Source organism: Centroberyx gerrardi, chromosome 15 (genome assembly GCF_048128805.1).
Source record: "Centroberyx gerrardi isolate f3 chromosome 15, fCenGer3.hap1.cur.20231027, whole genome shotgun sequence".
Classification (NCBI taxonomy): Eukaryota; Metazoa; Chordata; class Actinopteri; order Beryciformes; family Berycidae; genus Centroberyx; species Centroberyx gerrardi.
Genome location: NC_136011.1, coordinates 1,876,487 through 1,904,199, shown reverse-complemented (window position 1 = coordinate 1,904,199; position 27,713 = coordinate 1,876,487). Strand labels below are relative to the sequence as shown.

Below are 27,713 nucleotides of genomic sequence, written 5' to 3'. Positions count from 1 at the left end.
TTTTATTACACTGTCTTTTTCAAGCACTGGGTTGGGACTTGGGTTAGGAGAGGTATTGTCCATTTATCCAAAATGGGATATGGTCCAGTCTGATATAATGGATATGATAAAGTTTGATTGATTACATATTTGTTGTAGAATTGATCAACACTACACTGGATGTCCGTTTGTTATCCTGGTTTTAATGATCGATGGTCTAAATGCTGTTTCAGAGGCTTTTCCATCCTGACCAGAAAAAAAACATTCTGGGTGAAATATGAAATTTTTTGGCGTGTACATTTTTCAAATTTAAAGATAATGAAAATTGGTATCGGCATTCGAAACCCCATATTGGCCAAAACCTAGTTGGGACTCGAGGCTGGTTTGGGGGAAGAAATGGGTTGCCAAATTATTGTTGAAAATTGTTGCGAAAACCTTGTCCACTCCCTGCAACATAAAGTGAATGAATAAAATCCTGTAGACTAACAGGTTAGAGGGTTCCTGAACAGCTTCCTAGGGATTTTGATGACTGGGTGTGTGTTTGTGTGTATTAGCGTGTGTTTGTCTCTGGGCATCAGAGGTGGCTGGCGGCAAGGATCTTGTCTCGGTTTTCCTCGTACTGGTGCAGCATTTTCTGGAGGTCGTGGTCGGCGGGGATCACCTGGACAGAGAAACGCGGCTCAATTAAACTACTGGGACATTAAAAGGCCAGCTGAGGAGCAGACAGGAGACAAAAATATAGATTTCGCAGGAGACAAAAATATGGATTTCGAGGTCACGATTTACCATGCAATAGTATGGCATGAAGGCAGACCTCATTCTTTCATTTTGGTTAATTTGAGTCCTCGTTTTCATTATCTCATCCACAGAATTCCATAATTTTTGCAAAAAAAATGAACATGCGACCACAATTTAATTAAATGTGTCTATGTTTTTTAAAGCTTTTAAAGCTGATTTCACCCACTTTGCCATAATAAGTTGAATTTAGTAGAATGCATTGGTTTTTTTAGTTTAATTATTTAGCCTGATATATTGTTGAATATATCTTTAGTTGAATCAGGCTTGAATCAGGTATAATGGATATGGAGTTTCATTAATCAAGCTTTACTTCAAGTAACAAAATTTTCATTTTTGGATGAACTACTCCTTTAAGACAAACAATGGGCTGACAGTGTGAGGTTGATATTGACCTCGATGGCAAATGATGTCAATTTGAAGCCAACAGTAAAGTTCAACTCAACAACAACCTCATTCCTGAGGTTGCCCTGGAGGGATGTTACAGACTTTATAAAGGATTTGTATTGGTCAACACTTAGAGCTCTACAACATCCCGACTCAGACAAGGGCTCTACATATAACTTATTACATGTGCATGTTTTAAATCTATTTACATACATGCAACTCCATTGCATGTTTTATATATAGTGCACATACACTGGCATGTCATGTTAATACTTTGTTTCCATGCAATACTTTTTTCCCTACAGACGGCCACTTCTGGGCTCCATATCAAGTCTAGGTGTCTATGAGGGATCACCTACAGACATACAGTGCATACGAAATGACGTACATACAGCAAAGAAAAGTCAGCTAGTTGCATGTTTGTCCCTGGATCTGATTGGTTACTTACTAAGACTGGAGCAGGAAGAGGGAAGGAGGTCTGCTTGATCAGCCAATCCTCATACAGTTGGTGGATGGACTCCAGATACTCCTGGTAGAGACACAAACAGGATGCAGGTAGGAATTAATGAGCAAAGGATTGAAATGGATTAATAGTCCGGATCAAATGTAAACAAATTGGTCAGATTTGCATCAAAGCAACAAAATGTGTGTACATGTACAGTAAATCTGTCTCCATGCACAGTAAATTGGTCTCCATGTACAGTAAATCGGTCTCCATGTACAGTAAATCTGTCTCCATGTACAGTAAATCGGTCTCCATGTACAGTAAATCTGTCTCCATGTACAGTAAATCGGTCTCCATGTACAGTAAATCGGTCTCCATGTACAGTAAATCTGTCTCCATGTACAGTAAATTGGTCTACATGTACAGTAAATTGGTCTACATGTACAGTAAATTGGTCTCCATGTACAGTAAATCGGTCTCCATGTACAGTAAATTGGTATCCATGGAATGAATACAATAGTGCTGAGGAAAACATAATCTGTTCAGATCATCATGTAATGGACAACTGAATGATATTAGGCAAAGAAATACTATGACGTTGCAGTTTTGAGAGAACCAAGAACATTCAGTCATTTTACCATCTATGACAATCAGGTATATGGGAAAATGTCAATCTGCGCTGTTCTCTTAAAACTGCAATTTAATCATTGACAGTTTGTCTATTCTATGACCTAAAACCACGTGTGTGGATTCCAGGTCTCACCAGAGGAATGACCTTCTCCTCCTCTCTGCATCTCTGCTTCAACCTCTCATAGCAGGTCTGAGGAGATGTCTGCAGGTAGACTGGAGCCAGAGAGAAAGAGAGAACATATCAGTACATATGCAATATATCAAAAAGGAGAGGAAAATGACAATATGAGGAAAACAATAGGTGAAGTTACAGCACATATATACTGTATATATTGTATGTATATGCAGGATCTGCAAAAATCTGCCATAAAAAACAAGAATCTTGCAGATTATCACTTTAAGTCAGTTTATCATCATCATCATCATCAAGTGTGTCTTTGTGGTTCTGCTTCTCACCAATCAGATCGACAGGAATGGATATGTTAGCTGTGATCCAATCAAACCACTCGGTGAGAACGGCATGGTCCACCTCTGGCATCTTCCCACTGAAAAACAATGAACAAGACAACAGTAAATACGTCATCGTCCACCAATGACGCAGTCCCCCTCTGAGCCAATAAGTAACAAGTAAGCCACCTTATTTGTAATTACAGCGCCCCCCTTGGTCAGAAATGAACAAATGATTGGAAACTGATCCGCAAATAACTAAGTTTAACAGTTCATCAATATGCTGGGGACCCCCCGCAATGCCCTCAAGGATCCCTGGTGGTCCCCGGACCCCACGTTGAGAACCACTGATCGCAGTACCTTCTGAAGAGATTCTCCACAAAGATGTACTTGGCGCTGAAGATAGACCTTTCCATCATCCTGACAGGAGCTGCCTGGAACCGAGCAGAACCACAGCAACACAGTTAGCATCAGCACCAAACGGCCTCGCCTATACATTACTCTTCTAGGATTAAGGCCCATACACATCTATAATGATAACTACAAAGATTATTGTAGTGGGAACACATACATTCCGTTCACTTAAACATGGAATACTTGGAATTTTTGCATGAAAAATGTCAAATTTAAAAACAGTATCAGTTCAAAATATTGTCCATCGACAGCTTCAATCCTAAAATACTAGTATTGGCTTTCAAACACTCATATCAGTACTGTCGATTGTGTTTCTGAGTACACCTACTATGGTTGACAGATGTCTATCCAGCATGGTGAGTTGTATGTAAGTCTGCAGTGTGATGCCCCAACGCATAGGATCCTGGTACATCAGACCCTGCAACGGTACACAGAGAAAGAAAACAAGCATACCCACCATGTTAAGACCTATAGCGAAGCACTGAGATAGAAAACCAACATACCTACTCAGGAGATAAAAACGAACATCCCCAATGAGTTATGGCCTGCGAAGGTACACTGACCCACCATGGCTCTTTGACTTTCCATAAATAAGTTGGAGCATTTTCATGAGCTTAATATTGTTTTGTCACTCCGGTTTCCATTCCAGTTGGGCTGAAAACCATCTAATGCAGGGGTGCCCAAAGTTTTCAGCTCTGTGGGCCAAAATGTAATCTCACCAGTGAGCCGCGGGCCAAAATATATAAGCATGTTATGATCATTTTGAAATGCAAACTTTCATATAATTGTTATCAATATTATTTTCTCAATGACCTCTATGCAACAGTTCTCCCAATCTCCCAAACAAGTTCTCGTGTTTATTCAACATTTTAACAAGGGTTTTCTGTTAAATCAATATTTCAATTTTTATATATTTTTGTGAAAAAAAACAAAAACAAAACATATATATATATATATATATATGATACAACTGATTGTTTGAAAAATGTTTGATACAACTGATTATGTACAGTATATACAACTGACTATGTACTGTACCCCATTTGTTAAAAAAAACACATTCCCTGTAAAAAAAGAAACAAACGAAATAATATTAATAATAATAACTTAATAAAAGCTACCTGAGCTTGAAAAAACAACTGTAACTAGTTACCAAATTATTGTTGGACAAACTAAAGATGTGTATTTTTTTTTAAATGTATTTAACCAGCTAAGTCCATATAGAGAGGGGGGGTTCACTCTCTGCATTGAATACTCATGCTGTAACGTTATTATTGAACATGTTTGATAAACAACAGATCCTGTAGCCTACAGGCCCACGGCGCATGTTCAATTCAATTCAATTCAGTTCAATTCAATTCAGTAATTCCACTAACATTACTTAAATACCACAAGGTAATAATAATACCTACCGTTAAGTTTGTAGGACATCAGAAGACGATTATAAGGTGGTTACTGTTTACAAATCCCGTTAAGCGAGTTTGGAGCTGTGGAATGTTAAGTTTCACTTTAGTCTTCACTCCGTCTCCCGTTGCTCATCTCTGAGCCACTGCTGCCCTCTAGAGGCCGTCTCAGGAAGCGTTACTAACTGCTGACTGACTGCCTGCCTGACCTGTATATGTCTCTCGATGCCCTCGGCTGTGCCGTGGGAAAACTATCAATACAGACTGCACAACGTTCTAATCATTAGGCTACATATTTATAATGTAACAAAATATATGAATCACGTATTTTTGACATTCGAATAATATACTGTTGTGTTTATACACAAGTTTTTATCTATTCTAAATTATCTCATATTTCTGACCACCCTCTGGTGGGCCAAATCAAACGGCCCGCGGGCCACAGTTTGAGCACCCCTGATCTAATGCAATAAATGTGTGAAACAAGTTGGAAAATACTTTCTGCTATATTCCTGTTAAGTGACCACTGGTAAAATTCCCAAATATTCTTTCAATTCTGCAGAGAATTGGTCAAATTCCTTGACTTTCCCTGTCTGAGAGGTGAATACATCTCTCAAAATTCCATGATATTCCAGGATTTCCATGACCAGTGGGAACCCTGCCTGACATAGACAGCTTAATACGGAGTGGGCTAGGACCTGCAGAACTGCGCTGAAGCCAAAAGTTCCGACCATGGGTTGCATTCATTTGCATCCCCAACTGAATGACAACTGAATACTTAATAGCAGGGACTCAAAATGGCTGCAACAAAATGGCTGCATCTGGGAGGGAACTGTGACATGAAGTGAACGGAAAGGATGAAGGATGGACTTCACACTTGTAGACTTTGGCTAAATATGGACATCCATTTTTGAAGGAACATAGGATTTGCTGTGTGACTGTGAAGGATTGTATAGCCACAGGTGCATTTCCAATTTTGGGATTCAGCCACTGCTGATGAACTTAACTATTCTTCCCCAGGATTCAGGCTCAAGCTGCACTAGGCAACTTTGCACCTCGGCGGACCCAAATGGCAGCGACAGGCAACTGTCTGAATAGTTTGAACTTCAATACCTACAAATCCTGTAAGGTGACATCAGTAAATTGCCACATCCCCGGCTGGTCTGTGATCGCTTTATAGCAGTGGTTCTCAAACATGGTGTTCAGGACCGAGAGCCCTGATGGTTTTCACTCTAACCCAAGGAGGTTTTATATTATGTTCTAGCCATCTATTCAGGGACTGATTTAGACCTGGGACACCAGGTGAAGGCAATAACTGCAATTAACTACCTGGCAATATGGAAAACCAGTAGTACACTAGGCCCCGACTAACAGGATTGAGAACCAAAGTGAAGAGAGAGGCAGAAGATCTAACATGGGTGAGTCCAGCTTTCTCTGGACGGAGCACTCACTCACTGCTATTTATGAGACACTTTTGGATTTCGCTCGTAGGTTTGGAGTGGTCACTGGTCACTCTGTGTGGAGAAGATTTCCCACCAGTAACCATACCAACCCACACCAGAGTTTCATTTGGACAAATGGGGCAAATCCACAGCATCTCAATTAGTGGGGATGGGACGCTCTTCTCTGTTGCAGCCCCACTTTGTGATTTAGGCTGATAAGATGGGTGGATTTTTACATGAAAATCTTGCCTGGTGCAGCTTTAAAATGTACTATTGTAATTGCTACTCTCAGAAACTGCCCTGTAACCCAGTTTTGGTCCTAACCTATAGTTTAAAAAATGGCTTTGATGGAAAACAAATCTGAACTTGACATGATGGGATGATAAAATGCTGTCAATATGGCCATGTACCGTACCAGAGGGTTGTGTCCACGGACATTCCTCCATTTAGAAACCGGCTCTGTTAGGACCTGCCAACACGGAAACAGAAAGGAGAAATTAATGAATGTTGCAAACGTTTGTTTTCATCTCACTCATACTTGTTCTTTGTTATAATGCAATGTACAAGGTCTGGGTTCTCAAGCCATGACTCAGTAGTAATTGACTGGGAGCATCAAGATGGCAGCGTAGTGGTTTGACATCATTATTTTTTCATACCCATCCGCACAGTAAGTGTCCAAACGTCAACTTAGGTTTTGGTCCATTTAGACAGCGAGGGAACAGTAAACGTGTTTACATCCACGGAGTATTCCAGATACTAGCCTTCATGTTTTGGAATATGCTGTTTATATGCATCTTCATATCCCATTAACAAATACCACTGTATACATGAATAAGCACAGAACAAATAAACTTCAGCATTATTTCATTTACAAGAAGTTAGCACAGTTAAATAATGTAGAAGAATGACTGTTCTGATCATAGTTTCTCTGTTATCTCTCTACCCACAATACAGATAGTCATGGAATTCTGGACAAAATCATATCTAACAATAAAAATATTCTCAGATTTGGGTCCGAGATCTCATCAAATTAGGGGACCGTGGCTCTAATGTGGACTAAATTAGTGGTCCTTGATATGAAAAAGGTTGAGAATCTATAGCTGGCTATAATAATAATAATAATATAATAATCTATATGGCTATAGCATGGACAGGCCTCAGACTTTAACCAGAGCCATCTTTTTAGAAAGAATCATTCAGGTCCTACTGCTTGATACTGTGTTCAATAAGCTAATGTTGCTAGGATACAATTCCAGCCAGTAGGAAACTTTGGCTACCGTCGCCTAGCAACAAAATCTGGTAGGGAGTAAATATTAAATCACTGATGTCACATCCATCTGCATGTCAGATGTACTTTTCTTGTGCTTGGAAAACCAAACACAGAGGGGATGAAACATCTTACAGTATTTATGCCTGGCTGCTCAATTCGTTACCATCAATCCACATTTCCCTGACTTCAGTATCCGACATAGGGAGACGTTCAAGTGCTCACTTCCTGGTGGGAAAGTCGTATATCCAATAAACCCCACAGTGCATGAATACACAATAACACTAACCACAACTTTTTTGTCACAAGGATTTGGCTTTGTCGTACCTCGATATTACTAGTTTTACTGAAATACTCCAAACATGTTGTCTTCCCACTGGCGATGTTCCCCTCTATACAGATCTGAAAACAGTAGCAGAAAAATAGACATTAACAGCGCTGTCCCTGAAAATCGCCATCATAAATAAAAGCAGGAAAACAGAAAAAACCCAAATACAAATGAGTGGAAGTGTAGTGTCCAAAAAAAATCCCAGCCTCAAAACAAAGAGTCGAGACCTACCACTGCTTTCTTCTCCTCTCCGTTTCGCACCAGCTTCCCTTGGAAGGAAGATAACATAGTGTGAAAAGACTTCACTTCCCACAACAACCAGCGCTGGCCTCACTCAGATCAGCAAGCTGCAGCAAGGCCAGAGGGACAGAAAAGGGGTTAAAAGGTGCAGCAGGTAAATCGGTCAAAGCAGGGTCAGGAAGGCTATGGTACAGTTAGGCTTGGGCGATATCCAGAATTGAATATCGCAATGCTGTCCCGCCAAAATATCACGATATATGATATTGTCGCCGTTCGTTATGTGTGACACCACTATGATTATTTTCATTTTTTTACTATCCTACCTAGTAGATTATAGGTTTAGAAGTTTATAAATTTGCACAATTGTGATCTACAATCCAATCCACAATTGTCATACCGCAGAAAATATCGCGATATTCCATATTATCGAATATCGGCCCAGGCCTAGGTACAGTATGTTCAAAACAACTGCAAGTGTAGAGGACAGAGCTGGGATGAGGTAGGAAACAGTGGGAATATTCATCATTCAAGTTTCATCTCATCTAATCCATTCAGCACCCCAGTTCAGCTTCTTCAGCTTCAGGTCTTTTCCTTGTAAACATCCCAGTACTGAGTTATCACGAACGCACTGATAGGACATGGCCAGAGAGGGATGCTTTCATTCCAGAGGTGAGGACTCGAGTCACATGACTTGGACTTGAGTCACAGTTTTAATTGCTTGAGACTTGACTTGATGCATGAAGAGAAGACTTGAGACTTGACTTAACTTGGGTTCTGGTGACTTGGGACTTGACTTTGACTTTGATGACTTGAAAAGGTTTCTAAAGTCTTGACTTGAGATCTTGTGTCTGTGTAAATGAGTTAGATTGAAAGTGATGAGATTTGTTTCAGCAGACGACTGAATTTACATTCTGTTTTCTGAATTTGTATGGAATGATTGAATTTATTGAAGTTGAAACCAAGTTACTAAAAATAACTGACTTGACTTGGTAATCTACATTTAGGCTTGAGACTTAACTTGAGACTTGTGCCTCAAGACTTGAGACTCGAGCAAAGTTGACTTGGTCACACCTCTGTTTCATTCTCTTGGCTTTTTCCCTTGTAAGTAAGTCTTCCTCCCTGCATGGGCATATATTAGGAGTATATATCAGTATGTATCAGTAGCAGGGTTGCAACAATGCACGCATTACTGCCATGCTGCACAATCCAGTTTAATTCAGTTTGATTTCCCAAGGACGCACTTAGAAAGAAACGGGGAGTTCCCATGCCAGATTAGGGATTAAAGGGAGTGATGCAGATGTGGGTTTAATACATTGCAAGCAGTTGCAAAAGGAGGAAACATATGGAGTTGTTATTCAGCCCTCAACCCTCCACGGTAACAACACAAACCACATGGGAAAGTACCTAAGTTATCCAATAATATAATACTTCCATGAAGTTACCCCAGTCAGAGAAATTCTACAAGGATCAAGTATGGCCAAAAACTTACAGGGGAAGATTCATTTCCATACACAAAACCAGGAACCAGCTCTTGGCCCCAGAGACTAAGTTTCAAAATCATATTAGTTAATAGGGTGTGGATGAGGCAAGGAATGCGTTTGCTGGTTTACTGAAGGAAAGCATGGCACCTTGTATGGCACTTATGCTGCCTTCATGCGCTCCTTATAAATTCCTACTTCCAAGATCCGCAACCGTGAATACAACGTACTTGACAGCATTCAGGTGCTTTTGGTCAAAAATGACAATCCACAAGTTATAAGATGTTGCTTTATATATATACGTCGCTTGTATCATCAGTTGTTGACATGGCTTCTGTGTTCTCCGGCCCCTAAACCCCATGTCGCGACACAGTTATCATGGAAAATCCAGACATTCCCAGTTGTATTAACCACTTTGTTCGGCTCAAGTCTGTCAAGTTTGTGTTATTTCCCACAGCACTTGAAGGCAGCATTAAGCATGTCAGAGAGGGTTGATGCATATCATAAAATTGAATTTTCCATTCAAAGTTTGATGATGAAGTTGGAAAATGGTAAGAAAAAACATACACATACACCTTTATTATACATTTCTAGTTAGCCTAAATTAAAGTAAACTATCTTCTTAACAAAATCCACGTCACCCTTTTCTCGGTGACCCTGTTCGTTTCTCATTGCCATAAGTAAGTTAATATAGAACCTCCTTGGTTCAAACATCCTGAGAAACAGGTCTCAACTGAACAGTGGGACAATGGATGCTGTTAGACCGAATAGAAACACACTGACCTGGATTGACCTGCCGTATGCTGCTGTGTGTTCTGCTCTGGGCCAGTCCTCCGCTCCGACCCATTGATTTAAACCGTAACGTTACACTACATCCAGCAGTAGAAAATGGCGATGAAACCACAGGAGAGTGAGCAGATATGCGTCGAACAGAACTACACAATAACCTCAGACAACTACTAGCCACTGACATCTCGCAGCAAATCTATTTATTAGCAAATGTGTCGTGGTCTGTGTGTAACAGGAAAGAAACCGGAAACAGACAAGTGTTTAGTGCAACGCCGTGTCAAGGTAGAATTAAAAAAACAACACGACTTCTGGGCCAACCTTCAAAATAAAGCCCTCATCGACGACCATGTTTCGATATTTTTAATCTATTTCAGTAATTGCTCTTAAAGGCTACACAATAGAGTCAAAATGCCTGGGTAATTGTATTATTTTGTTTATTATTATTTGATTCAAGTCAATGTTGCTTTTTTTAAATTCTGTACACTAATAATAAATTGTTCTTTTTTAGGCGTGACAGATTTTGCGCTTTTATTTTGAAGGCGAAATCGTCCTCTTCCGGTCTTATTCTAGCTATATTTAGTGGCTTGACACAGCCGAATGTTACATGTGGTTCTATTGCTTCCTATGGAGACAGCAACGAGCGCCGCCTGCTGGCTGCGACCATTCCTGAGAAAATACAGAACCTCCTTGGAAAATACCCATTCGTTTTTTGTAAAACTGCAATATGTATTGCAATATATATTTGACATTAAAATAACAGTAAATAAATAGGATATATTCTACATAATCAGTCCGTGTGTGTCTGTGATTCTGTGTGTACATGCCTAAATCCCCCTGTTTCTCTGAAATTGGCTTTTATGATGTTTAGTTAGAGAAGAGAAAACCATTGAAGAGAGGTAAATCTCAAAGTTTGGGGTGAGGATGACATAGAGCGTACATATGGAGAAAATTGTCACCAAAATTGTTACCAAATGTGAGAAAACGATTGATAAAATTGTCAATGTGTTGTGATGTCTGGCAGGGAGAGACTGGGGGGCTGAAGGGGAAACCTTGATTATGATTTACCAAGCAAAGATCAGATCTGTGTTTGACTATGGATTTATGGCATTTGGGTCTGCAGATCCCTCTGCGTTAAAGACATTGGATGCAGTACAGTCAAAAGCTGTGTGTGTGACAGAAGAAAAGAGAGAAGTTTTTTTAGGAGATAAGAGAAGAAATGGATGTGCTTGGAATATAGACAGTAGAGCAGAAGAGTATGGACTGACACAACTGAGAAGAGAAAGAGAAATACAGACTGGAGAGAGATTTAAACCTTTAACCCGTGCACTCTGGTACAGTAGGTGGCAGAATACACCTCGAACGTTAGCTGCGAACTGCCATAAAACCCAAAGAAGAAAAAGAAGCAGAAGAAGAAGTAGTAAGTAGACGAGGCTAGCTTAGCCGTCCAGCTAACTGTGGCACTATGGCAGGGACCTCAGAGGAAAAGCTCCAGCTGGTTTCCAGGCACATTAAACCTTTTCCAGACTTTCCAAAGAAGGGCATTCTGTTCAGGTAGGTCAGTTCATGTCACGGCTAGCAGCCAAAACCCAGTTTCTTTAAGGAAGAGGTTTGTGGACTAGGTGGTAAATTATATGAGATTTTATTTATGGTATTTCTAGAATGAGGTATTGACATTTCGTGGATAAAGTCGCGAGATTATAGCCGAAACCGTATCTCGATTTTGAAGACCAAAAATATTGAGGATTTGAGTTTAAAATCCAAAGTACGAAAGCTTATCTGCAGGCTACATGCTCACATGGTACCCACACCAAACTGTGGGTGGGTGCACTCGTTTATGGGCTGCCGGACGGTCAATGACGTTGCGACTGGGCGGAGTTTGCACTCAATAATAGTTCACAATGTGTCCCAAGCCAAAACAAACAAACAAACAAACAGTCCACATTTGCTACTTTTCCGTATTTTTTTTTAGATACAATAAGCAGAAAAGCCTAAATTTTCTGAGAACAATGAGAATCTGAGGCAATCTGAAACAAAATGAAGTGATTAATTAGGCATAAATTAATTTAATTAATTGAATAAATAACAACAGTAGTTGCGATCTACAGCCTGGTATCAGCTTCTGACTAGACTTAGAACAGTCTTAATTTATTAAAATCTATGGTGCAAACTAAAGAAAGTCAAGATAATATATATATATATATATATATATATGGAGATAGAAATAAAATAGGAGGATGGATGAAAAAGAGGATGCTTTTAAAGTGTATGAGGTGTATTGAGAAATGAACATGGGATTGAAATGATGCGGTTGCTGGTTATGGTGTCTGTGTTATTGTGGTGTGTAGGTACAGTATTTATGGTTATTTGTTGTGGAGGATTATGGAGAGGGGTGTTCCGGGGACCCATTGTGCTTCCTGAATTAACTATTTCATTGCTGGGTTGTGAATTGTGGAGCTGGTTTATTTATGCTTCTGCGTCAGATGATCTGTATTTGAAATAGTGTCTGTGTAATTTTCTTTTCTTTTTGATCAGATGCTCTAGGTCAGTGACTCTCAACCTTTTTCATATCAAGGGCCCCTAATTTAGTCCACATTAGGGCCACGGAACCCCATTTGATCCCAAATCTGAGAATATTTTTATTGTTAGATATGATTTTGTCCAGAATTCCATGACTATCTGTATAGTAGGTAGAGAGATAACAGTGAAACTATGATCAATACAGTCATTCTTCTACATTCTCTAATTGTGTTAACTTCTTGTAAATGAAATAATGGTGAATTTTAACAATTCATCAGTTTGCTGGGGATCCCCTGGAAGCCCCTCCAGGACCCCTGGTGGTCCCTGGACCCCACGTTGAGAACCACTGCTCTAGGTCATACGGAAAGTGTGTTATTGAAGTTTGACTGTGTGATGTATTGAAAATGTATGTGTATAAATGTAATGTATAATGTCATGTGTTTGTGCCTGTACAGAGACATCTGTCCCATCTTGAAAGATCCAGCGGCGCTGACAGCAGTGATCGACCTTTTTGAAGAACATGTGAGGAAGAACCACCCGCAGGTTGATCTCATAGTTGGTAAGAAGAATGGAAAGCAAGCGTACTGGTCGTGTAAACTAGTTTCCCATACCTGATGGTGTGCAGAGCTTTAAAGGAATCGTTCACCCAAAGACTTGAGACTTGAGTCTTGACTTGAGATCTTGTGTTTGTGTAAATGACTTAGACTGAAAGTGATGAGATTTGTTCCAGCAGACGACTGAATTTAAATTCTGTTTTCTGAATTTGTATGGAATGATTGAATGTATTGAAGTTGAAACTGATTATAGAAATCAAACTCATGATGCTCTTACCAAGTTTTTATCCTATTAAAACCATATTGCATTGAAAAGTCCTAGATATTTAGTTTTCTTTAAGATATTAAATTGATACTGGACTCTTGATTTGTTCTGACTTGACTTGCTGTTCTACATTTACACTTGAGACTTGACATTAATGACATGGACTTGACTTGGTAATCTACATTTAGACTTGGGACTTGACTTGAGACTTGTGCCTCAAGACTTGAGACTGACATGAGACTTGAGCAAAGTTGACTTGGTCACACCTCTGTGTATAATGGTAAATTATTTGGATTACATGTGTCAAAATGAAACAATCCAAATTTTCAATACACTTAATTTTGATTGAGTTGTAATTATTTACAGTAAAAAGCTGTCATGAGGTATCAGCTGATAAATATTAGGCTGTTACTACTGTCAACAGACAAATGCTAATAGGCATAAAGAGAAACTGGTACTAAAGACTGTTAGTTGTACCAGCGAACACATATGATCATGCATCATGGTGTGTGTGTGTGTGTGTGTGTGTGTGTGTGTGTGTGTGTGTGTGTGTGTGTGTGTGTGTGTGTGTGTGTGTGTGTGTGTGTGTGTGTGTGTGTAGGTCTAGATGCTCGTGGTTTCCTGTTTGGTCCTCTGCTAGCCCAGAGATTGGGAGTCGGCTTCATCCTGGTCAGGAAGAAAGGCAAACTGCCTGGACCTACTGTGTCTGTGACATATGATCTGGAATATGGCAAGGTAAGGAAGACACACACACAACAATTTTGTATATGAATACAAAGCTCTATTCTATAATAATTGGCCTCCCAGTGATCGCATGGCCTACACTGTAGAATATGACATGGGAGAAATACATTCGTACAGATACATATTTCATACTGTATATATATTTCATATTGGTGGTATATCTTCACATATTCTACTTCCATTCTTTCTCAGTAAGATCCACTGCTGTTATTTTGCACACCTAATAATGCTTTTTCCTATACTTTTTATTCATATTTTTTTATTTAACATGTTCTCCTGTAAAATTTGAGTGTGATGAAATTCATCTGCATGTGTATATAACCACTATTTACTAAACTTTCTGTTTTATATCATTTTTTCTGTTTTTAATCTATTTTTCTTTGCTGTGTCATCTTACTGTGCTGCTGCAATGACCCAGTTTCCCCAGAGGGATCAATATAAAATTTCCCCCCCGGGCTCAAGCTGTATTCCAGGCCTTTAGAGCAGAGTATGTGTTGTCTAGCAGTATTATCCAGCAGTATTACTGCTGTTGTTCCAGGCAGAAGCTGAGATCCAGGAAGACTCGGTGACTCCTGGACAGACGGTTCTGCTCATTGACGACCTTTTGGCCACTGGAGGTGAGAAATAACCTCCCGAGATCTGACCTGCCCCTTTGCCCCGATACAGCACCCTTTGGTCGTATTGGTTGTTGTCTCTCCCAAAGGGTCCCGTCCTGCTCCATTAAGAATTCTCCCTACAAAAGTCGGAGAGCTCTATAACGAAAAAACTACGTCGGCATTGCCGTTACCAGAAACTCTGAAAGCTTCAGCTCCGTTTGCTCTGGAAGAACAGCGCCCTCTTCCTGTTTTGTGCCGTAAAGCACTGAAAAAAGCAGAGTAGAGGTTGTCTAACCCTAACCCTTGTTTACAATAAGTATGCTAATATCTAAAAATTAATGTGGGAATGATTTGTTAATGTTACAATGCTATGCAAAGGTAGCACCTTTAACCAAATTATAGCCTATTTGCTGGGTTGCTGTTGGATGTGAAAATCAGGTGTGTGTGTGTTTCAGGGACCCTGTTCGCAGCCTGTGAGCTGATGAACAAGCTGCAGGCCAAGATCCTCGGCTGCCTGGTCGTCATCGAGCTGAAAGACCTGAGCGGTGCCGACAAGCTGAAACCGCATGCCGTCTTCTCCCTGGTCCAGTACTGAAGACCGGACCGCTGCCGTCATACCGGAAACCTCTCAGACCTTCAGTTGAGCATCGTGCGTTAGGTGCCGACTGAGGTTCACCACGCCACCAAGGGGCCATGAAACCGCTTCAGTTCACCCAATTTTGTAATTTACATCAGGGGTATCTCTCCTGTTTCTACTCTATCGGACCATCTATCGGAAATGATGCATTTTCGCCAGACTTCCTACTAACAACACATCATGTAAAAGTGCCCAGCCAGCTGAAACAGCCCTGTGTTTAACAGATTGTTCTTATGGCTTCCTTACCATGTGGAAATATATCAGTTTTTATCCAGAGTAAGTACATGTTAGTGTGTGCTTGATGACAAAGGGTTTTCATTCTGTCCAATACGTTCAGCTGTTTCTGATCATATAGGCTATGATTAGAAACAGGAACACTCAATAGAAATGAACAAGTGGGTTTAAAAAGTTGAAATCTTAAAAAGAACAATTGTGAAGAATCACATCTCTTGGTTGTTAGTTGTCAAGTGAACATGGACACCAAAATCATCCATGTGTCCCCAGTAAATCATTGACTACAGCGTTCCATGCTAACACTTTAGCATACACTATGTTGAGTGATAGCAGGCTCCATGCTAACACTTTAGCACACACTATGTTGAGATAGTAGGCTCCATGCTAACACTTTAGCATACACTGTTGAGTGATAGTAGGCTCCATGCTAACACTGTAGCACACACTATGTTGAGTGATAGTAGGCTCCACGCTAACACTTTAGCACACACTATGTTGAGTGATAGTAGACCACTAGCATTATCTCAAAAGTCAGAAAATGAGAACATGTAGGAGCTCTAAAGCTAAATGTTAAGTAATCTTTAATGATATGCAGCTAAGTCTAGAGCCTACTCACTTAACAGTGTGTGCTAAAGTGTTAGCATGGAGCAGCAGAGCCAACAATCTACCGGGGATACGTGGATGATTTTGGTGTCTGTTTTCATCACTTAACAGGAAGTTGACACCACCACCACCACCACCACCACTCAACAATCCACCAAAAACTCAAGTGTATTCCTCTAACGTCCCAGTTCATGTCCTCTCTTGGTTTATTGTTCTAGCTTGAAGTTTGGAAACTTTCCAGTTGGGTTGTTATTTTTCTCTTTTCTTACTTGCCAGTTCTGCTATCTTTTCTTTCTGTCTTACTCATATCAATTCTGAAAATGTCATATTACCTGATATAGCTTTTAACACTTGTGGAATATGTACAAAGTCACTGTATATGGTTGCACTGCTTTTGTTATTAATTATCCTATGCAATAATTGTCATGGGTACTTTTTTTTTTTTTTTTTTGACAGGTGCCTTTTCATGTTCCGGTGTCGGGATCAGGGTGCCTTAGGCTGCGTTTACACACAACAACAAAAATCGTATTTTTAATTCTTTATGGCTGTGCAGGAATAGGGAAAACCGACTGCATGTGGTTTCTCCCCATTTAGACAGCAATGAGATCAAATCTTTGAATTAACATTTTCTGTCTTTAGGTTAACTTCAGTCTTAAGAGTGACCCAGTGGACCATAACCATGTGCCATCCAAAGCCATGTGCCTGCAGGTTTTCCTTCCAATCAAAAAACCACAGCAGCTCTGCAGCAACTGGTAATGTAATAACATGTCAACATGTAGTTAAGCCCCCCTCTAAATAAGTCAAAAATAGTATAGTATGAGATTACATCTTGAGACAATTTGCTATTGTATTGCCGGTAAATGTATGACATTATCAGGGAAAACATTACATCAAGTTTAGTTACATTTGACCCATTTAGAGGGAGATTTTATTACACTATGACAAGTTACTACATTATCAGTTGGTACGGAGCTGCTGCAGTGTTGGAATGAAACCCTGCAGATACACGGCTCTGGATGGCTGAGAACGACTGGTACAAGTTTGCTTCATTGGTTTATAGTGAAACTAAGATGATGCTTTCAGGAAATTGCACTTGTTCTGTTCTCAGGGGGTAAAAATAACCACCGTTTGGCTGGTAGCTTTTGGTTTATTCTGGCTGCAGCTGCTTTGTTTTTCAACGTGAAGAGATAAGGAACACAATAAAGAGCAGGGATTATTAGAAGTGACTGGGTGTGTTGTGTTGGGGAAGAGCAGGTCAGAGATGGAAGCTGGGGATCTATTTCTCTCTGATCTGGAAGAAAAATATGGTTTCTTCCAAATAGGTTGTCTTCTGCTAATGTCACTTTTAAATGTAGACACTGGATTGTCTATAAATATGAATTCATACCATTTCGCTTCATTTTGACCACCATATTAAAAGTCCATATTGAACAGTTTGTTTTATTTTAACTTAATGCAATATTTTGACATCTTGAAAGAAACACATTTACTAGCATTATTTGTAATGAAAGATGGAATTAATTAAGGCACATGTCTTTCTTTTTCCATTATGACAAAGTGAATTGACTGTTAGCCTTCTGAATAAAATGAATTCTTGTCCCTAATGGAAACAACTAGCCAATGATAAACAGTCCTTCCATACTAAAAAACACTCAACCATCACCCTCTGAATAAACTACTCCAGTACCAGAATTCAGGAGAACGCATTAGGGCTCGAACACACACACTTGTATTTCTACATTAACATCCACACACAGGTTGATCAGTCCACTGACTTCAACATATCTGAACATTGAGTCTTTAAAAACTGTAAACATCACTTCTACATTGTAGAATGTTGATCACTAAAAAGACTGGAAGCCAGTAAAAACACACACCAAATTTAGAGTTTCAAGAAAAAAAAATTAGCCACTATTACACAGCAGGACTGTGGTTCACTCAACCTGTTGATTGGATGAAACAGGGGCTTTTTTCTGCTGCTCAAACACAAAGCTCAGCTGCGAGCGTCGCTGGAGACACAGCAACCAAGGCTTGTAATTCCAGTCATATTCTGTGATGTGCTCCAGAATCCCATTTGAAGCGATGGCAACTTCACAGCTCTGCAGAGATTGTTAACGCAGATGCATGAACGACGTCGCCTTAAAAACCATCCCAAGCTTCTCGTTTCGCTTTTTCCTCTCGGACCATTTCTTGTGTCTGCGCGGATGAGGAAATCAGATCGGTCCTTTTGATGTCAGACACATGCGTCAATCCCAGAGGAAGAACCGATTCACTGCCGAAGTTTGTAAAACACGCGGACGTAAAAAAGTCCTGAGAAACACGACCAGAACGATCAACTGATGAAGAATACTCGTCTTCATCCTCTTCCTTGAAGTTAAATTTAAGAAGTCCTCAACGTTTCTCCTCCTCTCGGAGCTTGGCGCCGAGTTTGTCCAGGACGACGTTCAGCTCGGTGCTCTTGCTCAGCTTCAGGTAGAAGTCCTTCCTGATTGGATGGATCGTCAGCCAATCGGGGGCCACCTCTGCCAGCAGCCGGAGGTGCTTCTCCATGTCGCCTGCTCGTTAGAGAGGAAAGAACCAATCAGTTGCTAGGATGGAGACGAGGAAGGAAAATACTGTACAGATTTTGTGACAAGATGTGAGGTCGGCTGCCTGAATTTTGGCGGAAATCCCACCTCAGTCAGCCGGGAACCAATCACTATTTGATATTACATAAAAGCTTGCTTTATCTATAATGATAGACCATGCCAACCTGTGCTGAGAGCAGATCTGTAGCTAGCCACCATCCTGTTGCAGGCCAGCTCCATAATCAGCGCCGGTTTCTTCTCGGCCACAAAGACGTTTCGCAGGATCCTGGCCAGCTCCGCGAGCCGCGACATCATCAGCAGGCGCTCCTCCTGGGCGGGGTTTCGGGTCATCGCCACCTGCAGCTTCTGGGCCTCCTTCGCCCGAATCTGATAACATCAAACGGTCACAAGCAGTCAGCGAACCAACTCAAAACGCTACGGCACTTCGGCCAAATGACAGCAGGATCACCTCTGATAGCCAACCATGCTGATAATGCCCATGATGTCTTTTGGATGTCTCTTGGATGTCTTTGCCATCATCAATAATTCTAGGAGGAAAGGAGCCCAGATCTGGCAACCCATGAGGAAATTATATGGGCTTTGGCTTCATAAACTGCTGCACACACACTCATCCTTTTAATGATTGCTTGGCCTGGCATATGGTGCACTCTTAAAAAGGGTTCTGTAATACCAGAAAATTGTTCTTTAGGCTTGTACCATAGCAGAACTCTTTGTCGTCTTAAAGAACCCAAATCATGTCCACTGGACCTTTAGGGTGCTCAAGAAAGTATGAAACGTTTCTTTAAGAATCACACTGGATTCTTTATTCTGATTTACCATTTTTAACAAATTATGGTTCTATGTAGAACCACTACCCTAACCAAAGAACCCTTGAAGAACTGTCCATGTCTTGAGTGTACCTACCCTATCCAGCAGGGACTGGGACACTCCTTTGAGGGCACTTGGGGTTTGGGCTGCAGGGGCTGGTGAGGGGGTAACTGCCGGGGCAGCGGTTGCAGGGACCTGGGGAGACGCCGGCTCTTTACCCTCCACCACTTGATCTGCCGTCTTCAGAGCCATGGAAGCCAGAGCCTTCTCCATCTAAAATACAGGAAAAAAACATGAGAGCAGATGTGTTATTTGACAAGTAATAATCGGCAACATTTCCACATAAATACATTTGTTTTGCTACTCTCTATTGCCAATTAATATAACACAACAGTAATTCAACCTATACCCAGTTCATGAAAGCTTTTACATTTGCTGGAATCAATAGAAGAACTGGGTAGTCAAACAAACAAAGAGAAACGACAAAGACGGGGCAGGGTTATAAAACAGCACCCAAGTGATATTGTACCTTGGGTGTCATGAGTGCGCGGGCCTTGTCCAGAACCTGCTGGGCGGTGGTGAGCTTCTCTGTGTGGGGGGGCTGAGGCAGCGGGCTGGTCGACACTGTGGGGACCATGTCCACGTTAAAACGGGGATGCCAGCGAGTCAGTTTGTCTTCTGGCACCGACACCGGAGGAACCAATGAGGACAGGAAGGCCTGGAGACAGACATAAGTCGTTTTAAGAACAGGCTAGTAGAAAAAAAGTTTCTTGGTGTTATAGTTTTCAAGTAAGAAGTCAGCCCAGTCATGCAGAACTATACTGTGATAGGACTTAAGTTTTGCTGTTTTTCTTTTTCACGTTCATTGGTCTTATATTTAATTCCAACTGGCAATAAAAAAAGTCTTTGATTTACCTGGATTAAATGGCACAGTTGATACCACTAATATGGACATAGGTGATATCATCTAACTCAGTGGTTCTCCATCCTGGTCCTCAGGAGCCACAGTCAGGCTGGTTTTCTACTCTACCTGGTAGTGGATTACATTCACCTGGTGTCCCAGGTCTCATTAAGCCCATGATTAGACTGGGTGAATGTAATGGACTACCAGCGACAGTCGAAATCCAGCAGGACTCTGGTTCTCAATCCTCCTCCTCAGGAGCCACAGATCTAACCTTCATGCCATTTAAACCAGGAAAACCCCTGGACAACTGGGGTCTAATGAAGTGACCGATACCACAGTACAGAGATAGACAGCCTGGTTTCCATTACAAGGTGGGTAAACTATGACCTCCAGTTGGTGATCAGTGATCCATAGAATGAAAATTCAACTATATATCTTTTGAAAAACATTAATTTATGCCTCTCCCTCCTTAAAATACCCCATCTTTATATGATGTACACTGCCCGATAAAAGTTTGGGGACACCACATTTTTCTTTATTTTTACCGTTTTCCACATTTTAGAATCATAGTAAGACATCAAAACTATGAAATAACACAAATGGAATTACGCAGTGACCAAAAAAAAGAGTGTTCAACCTATCAAAACTATCTTATATTTTAGATTCTTTGCCTTGATGGAAAGGCAAAGGCTTTGGAAAGAAATTCATACATAGGCATCAACTTCACTATTTATATTTGTCTAAGAAACAAATTTCAAGCATTTAAGCATAAGCCCCTTTAGATCAAAATGGCTTTGAAAAACATTTGACTGTACATCAGTTTGATATTACTTACTATAGTGTATACTGCTGATTTCCATGTCAAAGATCTATGTCAGCTGTTTAGGTGACTAAACAGCTACTCTACTCTCTACTACATCCCTGACTACAAGGCCAAATGGTAATTACACCACATTTACGGTATGTTACTGGGATACAATTTACATAAGACCCTTAACCCTCCTGTTAAGACTGATATTTGACGATAGACATTTAACGACAGACATTCTATTAGTGTTAACAAAGCAAACTGAACCGGTGTCGGAGAGGCTACTGACCTTGTGATGCTGCTTGACAATGGAAACCAGATTGAGGTGGAAGATCTGTCTTCTCTCCAGGAGACGAGAGGCCGACAGGACGGGGCGAGCTTCATTCTGGTCTGCAGACGTGAACCACACACACACAAATATAAAAAACCATCACTAGAATCATTCACCAAAACTGCAGGGAGTAAGATGTTAATATGAAAAGTTCATTTTCATCTATGTACCTGAGGTTCATGTCTAAAATAGGATCTAGTCTATAAGAAAACGCATTGGAATTTTGTCCACCAAGGACAAAGGGGTTAGGGGAAAGGGGTTAGAGTTGGAAAAGCAGCCATCTCCCATTCGATATGAATAAGACTGATACATAAAATTTAAAAAAAAAAAAAGACATAATAGACTGGAAGTTATCATAGCAGGGTTCCCACTGTGACACGGATATAAAATTACAGATTTTCCATGACTTCCGACTGACTTTTTCTGGTTTGTCTAAAGCAGTGGACAGCCCCCGATATTCCCGACTTTCCCTGTCTGGAATACACCTCTCTAAATTTGACGGGAATCATGTCATAGTGTGTGTGTGTGTTCTGACCAAAATAAGTGACGGGCTCCACGGTGAGCTGGTAGCTGCCCTTCTTGATGTTGGAGCTGAAGGTCGGGATGTTCTTCTCCTGTCTGAAGGTGTAGGCGTCGGGAAACACCGTCTTTATCTGGCCGACGTGACTCTCCTCAAAACGCCTGTGGAGGGACAAACATTAGTTACTGTTGAAGGGCGGCCATTTTGGTGGCCACCTCCACAAACTTCTATCTAAGTCACAATGACTTTTCCACATATAACAGAACAAGAACGTCAACGTAGAAAAAGTACTGTTTTGGTAAGTCTTGATGCAGAAAAGGCATTTGATTGTGTTGATTGAAATTTCTTTTCAGTATTAGGAAGATTGGGATTTAATAGAAAATCAATTCACTGTGTTAAAACATAATATCAGCAGCCCACTGCAAGAATTAAAGTTAACAGAAATTTGACAGATAAGATCAATCTACAAAGAGATTGAGACAAGGATGTTTGTCCCCCACTCTCTTCGCCATTTTTAATTGAGCCATGGCCAAGATATCATAGTTCAACCAAACAGATGTTTTCCTATATTGATGAAATGTCCACCTTGCTAGCCAATTCTCCACATCATAATGTAGTCATATAAAATGTAAGAAAATTAAAAAAATTTGATCAAAATTTCACTACTTTTACCATCCCATCACATCACATAAAACCTACAACTTGTGTCCACATGGTATGGCGGTTTCAACCAGAAATATGCCCAATTACGGAAGCAAGACACCATTGAAATATTGTTTCCTTGTGACTTACACACCCATTTTATAGATTTGTAACTTTTTAACTGAAATTACACAGCTTTTCTAATTAGTTTTATGGGTTTAGGGGCTATGGAACTTACCGAGGTATCTGCGGGGTTTAATAAGATTTAACACTTGAAGACCAATTTCACGTCAAAATTAAGTAAAAGAGAAAAGAACCCTTGTCAAAATTGGAGTCTGCATAACCAGGATGATTTAGCCTACACCAAGAAAAGACAACACATAAGACCTCTGCAACTGTAACTGTAATGGGGACCTAAAAAGGCTGCAATAAATTGTATTTAAATGATTTTAAATAACTCAACTGGAGACATGCAGACACGCCAAAGGACAAACCATATAAACATACAATGCCTTCAGAAAGTATTCAAACCTCTTGTCTTTGTCCACATTTTGCAGTGTTACAACCTGAAATCAAAATGGATACAGCTGAGATTTTTTTTTAAATCACTGATCTACACACAATAGCCCATAATGCCAAAGTGGGATTTTAATTTGCAAAGTTAGACAAATTAACTAAAAATGAAAAGCTGAAATGTTTTGAGTCACAGGGAGTTACGGGGTTGAATACTTTCCGAAGGCACAGTACATACATCCAGTCGATGGAGACGTTGGAAAACTCCTTCCACCTACTTGTGCATCATGTCCTGAACGCCCTGCTTGACCTTGGCGAAGGTGGCCGTCTCTGATCGGTTGTACAGCATGCCGACGATGGTGTCCATGCTCCTGAACATCTCCGCCAGCAGCTTGTACTGGTAAGGCAGGGACAGGCCCGGGGGGGCCGGCTGGGCAAGGGTGTGGTAGCGCTGGTAGGCTGGCAGGTTAGCACTGAGACATGGAGGGGGGGGGGACACTGTTAGCATCACAGCTCTTGGTAAATGCCTTTGTTTCATTCCCTCAGCGGTTTGCATTTGGTGGGGGGGATTGCAACATTATTTATGGAACAGGAAAAAAGCATATTTCTACTATACAAACTTATTATCATGTCTAAGTTTTCAGATGTTTCTGTTTTTTTCTTGTGAAACACTGAATTGTTTTCAGTCTCTAGGCCTCCAATGATAATGATTTTTTTTTTTTCAGTGATATGCAATGTAACTGTTGTATCCTAATGTGGTGTATGTGATACATGTGCCTATGTGTGAGTCTAATGTGTCGCTTAATGTAGTGTGCAATGGAATGGAACAACAGCAACTCTCTTTATGGTCAAAAACAAATTTCTCTATGGAGACCAATAAATTGAATCTTGAATCAAATGAAACAACCTGAAAAGGGAAGATCATTCTTTGGTTGAACCCCCAAAAGGTTGAGAACAATTGATGTAGCATATGATGCAATACATACATCATGCAGTATGGTATAGTGATGTATGCATGTGATGGTATGTAAAGCCCTTTGAGACGTGCTTGTGATAAAGGCGATTTAAAATGACTCCTTTGGATACTCAAAAGCAGAACAGATCAGGAAAATTTGACCTCAATTGGCTTGTATATATTAGTTTTGAGCAAACCATTTTCACTTATTTTCTGGTTGTGTGTGTGTGCTCACCTGTCTTGGGATTGTGCCCGAGTCTGACCGCTCTCCTCTGCCTCTCTCTCCTCCTTCCTCCTCTGGGCTTTAGCCGCTAGCTCTTTGGCCCGTGCTATGGCGGCCTTCGGGGCTGTGGCATCGGAGGTGGGGGTTTTGGAGATGGAGGCGGGGGTGCTCTCTGGTGCTGGGACAGCTGAAGAGGAGGAGGAGGAGGAAGAGGATGGGGGGAGTGAGGAAGGAGAGGCAGCGCTGGACAGTTTCTCTGCCTGTTTCTTGATCTTCTGCAGGCGTGACTTGAGGGCCACAACATCCTCTTTAGACAGTGCCTGAGAGAGAAAGAGGGAGACATTGTCGTGCTGTTAAATTCGGGGCTCTTTAATTTAAATCGCATTGGGACAGCTAGATCAGTATCAAAATGCTGATTTCCCGCTACCTTGCTGGCCTGTTCTCCAGTCTGCTTGCTGATGACTTTGCCGTGGTTGGCTGGCTTCTTTGTCTTGTTCTCAGCTACAGCGGGCGGCGGTGTTGGAGGCCTGGCCACATCACTGACCAGGGGCTGGACTGCAGTCTGGACATACAAAGCAAGAGAATAAAAAGGCATATAAATAAAGGACATGATAGCGACAAAACCTAATGTCTCAAAACAGCAGAAACTGACAGCAACCCCCCTTTGGGACTATCTGTTATGGATCACTCCAATGTTTGATATCCCTCGGCGGCAGAGGGATATCAAACATCCAATCGGGTCACATAACCGTGGTTACCTATGTAACCTTCGTTTTGTCTTCCCTTTATGAGAAGGGGGTGAAGAATTAACATGATTGTTAGAAATGCATGAAAAAATGTCATGCAATAATTATCATGAATGTAATGACTGACAGCCCATGACATATCACCTGTTTTAATCACCAATATCTCACACACATGCAAACTTTTGAATAATAAGCCTCTTGACAGTGCCAAGAGATTTATCACACCAAATTCCACTCGGAAATCTGCCTGGTTAAGGTTGCATTTCTTACAAGCAACAACAATACATCGTAAAACATGACTTTAAGACATTTTCTAAATCATTAGTATACAATCTTCAATTCGGCATACATCCAAGACGCCAACAATACTTAATAACACTTTTTTTAAAAATTGGTTCCCTTATCGTATTGGAAAGGACTGCTTGGTCAATCACCTGAACGCCGAACTTACCAGTGGGTCCTGGTAGTTACTAAAAAGCACTAACTCATGTTCTACGAAATATGCATCGATTGTTAATATGCAAGGTAATACTTTGGGGGTTATGCGTAACGTTCATACGAGAGAATCGGGGCTCTAGCTTCTCCTACCTGTTGTGTGTCTTTCGAGAGGACCAGCTTCTTCCTGGCCGTCTTCCTCGCAGCTTTCTCTGGGACATTAGTCTTAGCGTCTCTACGGGCCTCCAGCTGCCGTCTCTTCTTCGCCGTGCTGTGGTCGGCGGTGGCTGAAAACACGGCAGCCCCGAGATCGAACTCTGCGTCGGTCGAAGTCCGCTTCGGTGTCCGGGGACTGGTGGGGGAATCTGTCGGCGTGTGGCTGATAGCCGACTCTTCTCCACTGAACCCGGCTGCCTCGTCGATAACTCGGAGAAACTCTTCGTGTACGGAGGATGAACAAAGGGGTGCGGTTGTTTTCGAGCTCGCTCCTTTGTTTTTAGACCGGGTGGATCTTGTCCTCGCTACGGCGCTCACCCCGGAGCAGCCATTGCCCACAACACCGCTGCTAGGTTGCTTTGCTAGTTTCTGACCGACGTTGCCTTTCTTTCTCTGGGAAAAGAAATCGGTAACTCGGGCCTGAGACATGATCCTGGTGGCCGAAGTAGACGCAGGAACCGCAACGTGAAGATGTCCACACTTCTACCTTAAACAGAAAGACTGTAAAGACATAAATAGTATCTAACCTGATTGATCAACATTCAATACGTCTTCAACACATGGAAATGAGTGCAACTTTCCCGCGGAACCAGCTAAACCACGCCCACATCCCCACCTCCTGACGGGCATTCCGGGCTGTGATTGGTCAGAAGACAAAGGTCTTGGACCACCGGAGGGCTTAAGTATGACGTCATCACGTCGTATGGTAAAGAAAAAACGCCACGATGAACTCTATAAAAATGGTGTACAACAACAATAATACAAATAATAGTAATGACAACTTTATTTGTTTACAAAGTGCTTGAACAATCAAATAAAAGCAAACAATAAAATATATTAAGACAAAATAAAAAAAATAAATGTATATTGTATTGTGTGTTTCTTTTGGACTGTATATTGCATGTTTTCCACTTCATCAGATAACAAAATTATTCAACCATTATAGCTGAGAATGTAGAAATTCAGTTGATGGCATCATATCCAATGTTTTACAATGTTTTGGGTTTTTTTGCTTTTTGTTTACTTAATTTGGCCCCTAGAGGGCGCCATTGGCACAAACACATACAGGATGCAATGTAATGTTCTGTCAGGTGGGGCAGACAGACTGTTGCTGCAGGGCATTTCTAGTGCCAAAATTGACGTGGTTATGTCAGAATGTGGTCTACAAGAAAGCCAGAAGAGTAACTGTCTGTTGAACAAAGAGGCGTTAACACTTGTCTCCTTCACTTTTTATTCACATTATCTTTCAGGGTGTTTGATTCATGCACTTTCAATGAGTCAGTTGAATTATCATCCTCACCAGAGTGCTTCCGAGCTGCAGTAGCTCTTAGGTAGTATTAGTTCTGAGGTAACATTAGTTTTGAAGCAGTATTAGCTCTGAAGTTTAAGTATTAGCTCTGAAGTTGCAGTATTAGTTCTGAAGCTGCAGTATTAGTTTTAAAGTTGCAGTATTAGCTCTGAAGTTGCAGTATAGTTCTTAAGTTGCAGTATTAGTTCTGAAGCTGCACTATTAGTTCTGAAGCTGCAGTATTCATTTTGAAGTTGCAGTATTAGTCAGTAGTAAAGTATCAGTGCAGTATTGTGCAGCAGTGTAGCCTGTGCAGCAGGGAGGTGACCCAGCAGCAGCAGCTGCAGCAGCCCAGCAGCAGCAGAGTGGAGAATAGCTCCACTATGAGCGCCGTTCAGACTGACTTGTTGCCTGTGAATCACATTTTCCATCAACACTGTTACTTCAGACTGGGCCTCTCTGAAGGGACACATGCACCAGGAATTTTCTCACCGACAGCTTGAGGCTACCGAAACCGATCGATCCGCTTTGGTTTTTAAGTCT

General features: G+C 41.1%; 3 protein-coding genes and 1 long non-coding RNA gene across 5 annotated transcripts; 2 read left to right on the top strand and 2 right to left on the bottom strand.

Annotated features, from left to right (window-relative positions):
• On the bottom strand, window positions 1-10,306 carry tk2 (thymidine kinase 2). Of its 2 annotated transcripts, none has more exons than XM_071911445.2 (10): window positions 10,039-10,306; window positions 7,769-7,884; window positions 7,537-7,611; window positions 6,358-6,411; window positions 3,420-3,515; window positions 3,044-3,117; window positions 2,693-2,781; window positions 2,370-2,449; window positions 1,610-1,690; window positions 1-640 (listed from the first exon to the last, which is right to left on the bottom strand). In XM_071911445.2, exons 2-10 carry the CDS (start codon window positions 7,823-7,825, stop codon window positions 554-556), a joined length of 693 nt encoding a protein of 230 aa, XP_071767546.1. In that variant the 5' UTR covers window positions 7,826-7,884; window positions 10,039-10,306; the 3' UTR covers window positions 1-553. The 2 variants fall into 2 exon arrangements, with proteins under 2 accessions (XP_071767546.1, XP_071767545.1); XM_071911444.2 differs by having other exon boundaries at window positions 7,769-7,806.
• Window positions 10,307-11,244: 938 nt separating this feature from the next.
• Window positions 11,245-15,667, top strand: aprt (adenine phosphoribosyltransferase). Its single transcript, XM_071911447.2, has 5 exons — window positions 11,245-11,595; window positions 13,017-13,120; window positions 13,982-14,115; window positions 14,663-14,741; window positions 15,176-15,667. Exons 1-5 carry the CDS (start codon window positions 11,507-11,509, stop codon window positions 15,313-15,315), a joined length of 546 nt encoding a protein of 181 aa, XP_071767548.1. The 5' UTR covers window positions 11,245-11,506; the 3' UTR covers window positions 15,316-15,667.
• A 117-nt stretch (window positions 15,668-15,784) lies between these two features.
• LOC139921249 (uncharacterized) lies at window positions 15,785-17,625 on the top strand. The gene is made up of 2 exons (XR_011785094.2): window positions 15,785-17,448; window positions 17,493-17,625. It is a non-coding gene; the product is annotated as an uncharacterized LOC139921249 (long non-coding RNA).
• A 960-nt stretch (window positions 17,626-18,585) lies between these two features.
• On the bottom strand, window positions 18,586-26,428 carry cdt1 (chromatin licensing and DNA replication factor 1). The gene is made up of 10 exons (XM_071911435.2): window positions 25,820-26,428; window positions 24,913-25,047; window positions 24,498-24,805; window positions 23,586-23,780; window positions 22,168-22,313; window positions 21,591-21,691; window positions 20,119-20,307; window positions 19,686-19,862; window positions 18,947-19,148; window positions 18,586-18,749 (listed from the first exon to the last, which is right to left on the bottom strand). The coding sequence occupies exons 1-10, from the start codon at window positions 26,309-26,311 to the stop codon at window positions 18,586-18,588; spliced, it is 2,109 nt and encodes a 702-aa protein (XP_071767536.1). The 5' UTR covers window positions 26,312-26,428.
• Between the last annotated feature and the right edge of the window lie 1,285 nt (window positions 26,429-27,713).